This window comes from Empidonax traillii, unplaced genomic scaffold, assembly GCF_003031625.1.
Source record: "Empidonax traillii isolate 1590-97213 ecotype Southwest subspecies unplaced genomic scaffold, ASM303162v1 scaffold2114:size46232, whole genome shotgun sequence".
Classification (NCBI taxonomy): domain Eukaryota; kingdom Metazoa; phylum Chordata; class Aves; order Passeriformes; family Tyrannidae; genus Empidonax; species Empidonax traillii.
Window position 1 is genome coordinate 18,146 of NW_020957307.1, and position 4,508 is coordinate 22,653.

The 4,508-nt window shown below is 60.0% G+C and overlaps 1 protein-coding gene across 1 annotated transcript in view; it reads right to left on the reverse strand.

The window, feature by feature from the left end:
- The window catches only part of LOC114071576 (kinase suppressor of Ras 2-like), a 12,613-nt gene extending 8,909 nt beyond the window's left edge, over positions 1-3,704 (reverse strand). The window contains exons 1-3 of the mRNA XM_027909422.1: positions 3,646-3,704; positions 1,266-1,406; positions 407-557 (exon numbers count right to left, since the gene is read on the reverse strand). Coding sequence (XP_027765223.1) covers positions 407-557; positions 1,266-1,406; positions 3,646-3,690 — 337 coding nt within the window. The 5' untranslated portion in view covers positions 3,691-3,704. The remainder of the gene's footprint in view (positions 1-406; positions 558-1,265; positions 1,407-3,645) is intronic.
- Between the last annotated feature and the right edge of the window lie 804 nt (positions 3,705-4,508).

A 4,508-nucleotide genomic window follows, 5' to 3' on the forward strand; every position in this document is an offset into this window, starting at 1 on the left:
CTGAGCCTCCTTTTCTCCAGGCTGAGCCCCCCCAGCTCCCTCAGCCGCTCCTGCTGCTCCAGCCCCTTCCCAGCTCCGTTCCCTTCCCTGCACACGCTCCAGCCCCTCAGTCTCTCTTATCTGAGGGGCCCAGACCTGGGCACAGCCCTCAAGGTGTGGGCTCAGCAGTGCCCAGCATGGGGGACAATCCCTGCCCTGCTCCTGCTGCCACACCGTTCCTGATCCAGGCCCGGATGCCATGGAATGATGCCAAGAAAGCCCCCTGGGCACCCCTGGGCTCACGTTCAGCTGCTGTCACCAGCACCCCCAGGGCCCTTTCTCTGCCCCAACCTGTGGCCAAAGGGCACTTGGCCTCGTTGAACATCATCCCATTGGATCCAGCCCAATCCCACTGGAGTCAACTCACCAGACTTGTGGACGCTGCGGAGGCAGGACAGGGAGGCGTTCAGGCGGGCACACTCCTCGCTGTTGGCCCCAAACTTCTCCACGGTGGCACAGACCTGGTCATCCGTCATGTCCAGCAGCTCCTCCAGGCTCAGCTGCCCCGGGGCGATTTCCTGAGGTGGGAATGGGGCAGGAGTGAGGAAACGGGAATAATCCACCTCCAGACTCGGGGCACACCCGGGAGAACCCACTGGCTTCGGGCCACACTCCCAAAATTCCTCGTGTTCCATCTCAATCTCCAACACAACCAGGAGGGACAGCTGCAGCCTCAGCTTCATCCCAAGTTTTTGCAGTTTCAGGTGTATCCAGACCCGGCTCAGCACCAGGACATTTTGGGGGCAGCAGGAAAATCCAGCCCTGCCCTGGGAACACACAGGGACTGGCAGCTTCAGGGTCAGGGCCCACAGACCCCTGGCAAAAACACTCCTGGAGAGGGTCAGGACTCAGAAACCCCTGAAAAAACAACCCTAGAGAGGGTCAGAATCCGCAAACTCCTGGGAAAAACACCCCCAGAGAGGGTCAGGATTCATAACCCCCAGAGAAAAACCCTTCTGGAAAGGGTCAGGACCCCCAAATCCCTGGGAGTTACACCCATGGGGACAGTCAGGATCCACAAATCCCTGGGAAAACCATGCTTGAGAGGCTCAGGATCCACAAACCCCTGGGAAAAACCACTCCTGAGGATGCTCAGGATCCACAAACTCCTGGGAAAAACACCCCTGGAGAGGATCAGGATCCACAAACTCCTGGAAAAAACGCCCCTGGAGAGGGTCAGGACCCTAGATCCGCCACAAGGCCCACGGAGGGAATTCCAGACGTACCTCCATGACCTCCTTGCGGATGTCGACGATGCGGAACCAGTGCAGGAGCTGGGGGAAGCCCTCCAGCTTGGCATTGCGCTCCTGCAGGGCCACCTTCCTCTTGCAGGACAGCTGCCTGCTGAAGTACTTCACCAGCTTGCTCTGGAAAAGAAGGAAAAAACCCCCTGGGATCCCCTGGATGAGCCCTGGTATGTGAGGGGGTGGGGGGGGACAGAGGGGACAGACATCGCGTCTCCCACCCACCCACACCAACCCCACGCGCTCCCAGCACTGCCCAGAGCTCATGGGACACGTTCCCTGCTGGTGTTCCCGGCCCCAAGTGCAAAGGGACCCCCCCAAACATCCCCTAAAAGACACGCCTCCCTCTTAAACCAAGGGGTTTAGGGACCCCCCAAACATCTCCCAAAGATACACTTCCCTTACACCCAGACACCCAGAGGGACCCCCAAGTATCCCCCCAAAAGACATTTTCTCCTCTTAAACCCAGTGCCAAGGGACCCCCAATCTTCCCCCAAAGAACACACTCCCCTCTCTCACACCCAAACTTGGTTCCAAAGGACCTTTCCAGTCACCCCCCCAAAGGACACACTCCCCTCTTACATCCAGTGCCAAAGGACCCCCCAAACATCCCCCACAGGCCACACTCTCCTCTCACATCCAGACTCGATGCCAAGGGACCCCCCAAAGATCCCCCAAAGAACACACTCCCCTCTCTTACACCCAAACTTCCCTCCTCCCTCCTTCCTCCCACTGCTCCTCATCACCAAGGCTGAAACCACCACCCCTCTTGGCTCCTTTTTACCCTCTCACCCCAGCCCTGATTGTCCCCCCCAAGCCCTCCCACCACGAGGTGACATTTGCAGCTGCCGAGCTCCTGCCCCTCTCCTTTCCCTGCTGAGAATCCTGCCGGGATTTGCTGCTCCAGCTTTTCCAGCTGGGTGATCCCCCGGCCCCAGCAGCACCAGGTGGTGCTGTGCCTCTGCTCCTGCACCCCCCCAAAAAAATACAGGGGCAAAATACGAGGTGGTTTGGGGTAGAGAAATGGGAGAATGCTACTGTGGGGTTTGGGAGAGCTTTCCCATCTCTCCCGGTCCCTCCCCTCATGGTACCCACTGGTGACGGGCACAGGGTTTGGCATCACCCCCAAAGTTCCCCCCCACCAGGTGGGTGACAGCCCTGCCAGGAGCCAGACACCTCGGCCAGGCAGTTTTTCCCAATCCCTGACTTGGCTAACAGGGATTAGTTATTGAAAATTAAAACCCAGAAGAGAGACAGGAACAGCAAAGCCACTCACTGGGGGGGCACAGGGACACCCACACACACACACTTCCCCCCCAGGATCTGCAGAGTCCTGACCCCCTTCCAGGGCTGCTTTTTAGGGAAAAACACTCTCCCAACACGACCCTTCAGAGGTTTTGGGGTCACACATCCCAAACACACCCCAAGCCCTTTAGAGCTGCAACAGCAGCAGGCGCCTCAAACACACACACAGGTGGCTCCTGCCTCCCCAAAAAATGTCCTTACGCTCCCACAGCTGCAGCAAAACACCCGGAAAACCCATCCTGAAAAACTCATCTCCACCCCCCACTGCCTGTTCTCCATCCAAGCTCCCGCTCTGGGAGCCCGGGGGGGAATAAAGGTGATGGCTGAGCCACCAGCGCTGGGATCAGGGAGCTGGGATAGAAAAGCTCCCACCTCCACCATGCAGAGGTGTCCTGGGAGCTGGGAATGGGGGAAAGGTGGGGAAAATGGAGGAGTTTTCATTTCCAGGTGGGGCAAATTCAAACCCAAACCCTTCCAAAGAGGAGCCAGCTGGGACCCCCAGGAGTGGGCTGGTGCTCTGGCTCATGGATCGGCTCCATCCAGGGAAAAATAATCCCCAAGAAATCCTCTGTGGAGTCCCGAAGCACTCGCTGTTTTGCTGGAGCTGGAAAGGGAAGCCATGGAGATCCCGCAGGGAAAACCCCATCCCGAGGCTGCACAGGTGCTGTCCCTCCCCCGGGGCAGCTGCTCATCCCAGGATGGAGGTTCTCCAAGGGTGGGAATTGCTGCTCTGCTGTTCTCCTGCCGTGGCACAACCCCCCCCCCCCCAGCTCCCCTCCGCCTCAGTTTCCCCCTCTGGAATCGGACAGAGGGACACCCCGAGGTGCTGTGGGGGTGGGGTGTAATCAGAGGGGCTGGAATTCCAAGTATCCCCCCCCACTCCTCACTATTTGGGAATACACCGCTGGTCCAGCCGGGAATGCTGCTGAGGGGACTAGGAGGGCACCCCAACACCTTCCTTAGAGCCGGGGGTCGCTTTTCACACCCTTCCAAGTGTCTCTCCCTGCGCCAGCGAGAGGGAAAAGGACTCAAAACATGGATCAGCTTTCCCAGAAACCCGTGGGTGGCTCCGAGGATAACTCCAGGATTGGCGGTTCCCCATTTTTCCTCGGTGCTGGGTGATATTCCCGGCTGTCCCACGGAACTGTGCTCTCTGTACTACCCCTACCCCACGTCAAAACATGGATCAGGATTCCCAGAAACCGGTGAGTGGCTCCCGGGATAACCGCGGGACTGGCAGTCCCCTCTCCCTGCTCCCGCGAGGAAGGGGGAGCCTTCCCGGGATGCTGCGTGGACCAAGGGGGTGAGGATGGGAAGAGGCGCCTTGGGAAGAGCTGCGGCCGTTTCCAAACTTCCACGGATAAAACGGGATGAAGCCACGGTGGGATCCCCTTCCCCTTGGAGGGGCCGACGGCTCCCGGGGTCTCGCAGCTCCCTGGAAAACAAAGTCCCTGCTTGCCCGGGGGTGGGTTCTGGCAGGGGAGGGATGTCCCCACTCCACGTCAGGCGAGGGGTCACCTCTGATGGGGCTTTTCCCGTCAATCCCAGCAGGATTTTCCCGTCACCCCAAAGCCCAGCCGGGCGGGGAGGGGCTGCTCCCCCCCTCCCACCCCCCGGCAGGCACCGGGAGCGGAGCAGCCGCTCTCCAAGGTCTCCAAGGTCTCCAAGGAGCAGGAGGAGGGCGGCTGTTCCCCCCCCTCCCCTGACGTCAGCCGGGCCTGCCTGGAGACCGGGAAGAGGCGGTGGAAAATCCACCTGCGGGAGCGCGAGGTGGGAGTTAATTAACCTGGCAAAGCTACGCCAGCCAGAGCGACCCCCAGAATGCCCGTGGAATGCCCATCCCGCCTGGCACAGCGGGATCAGCCCGTGCCTTCGGGGAGAGGTCGCCCCGCACTTCCAAATATCCTTTCCCGTGGAGCA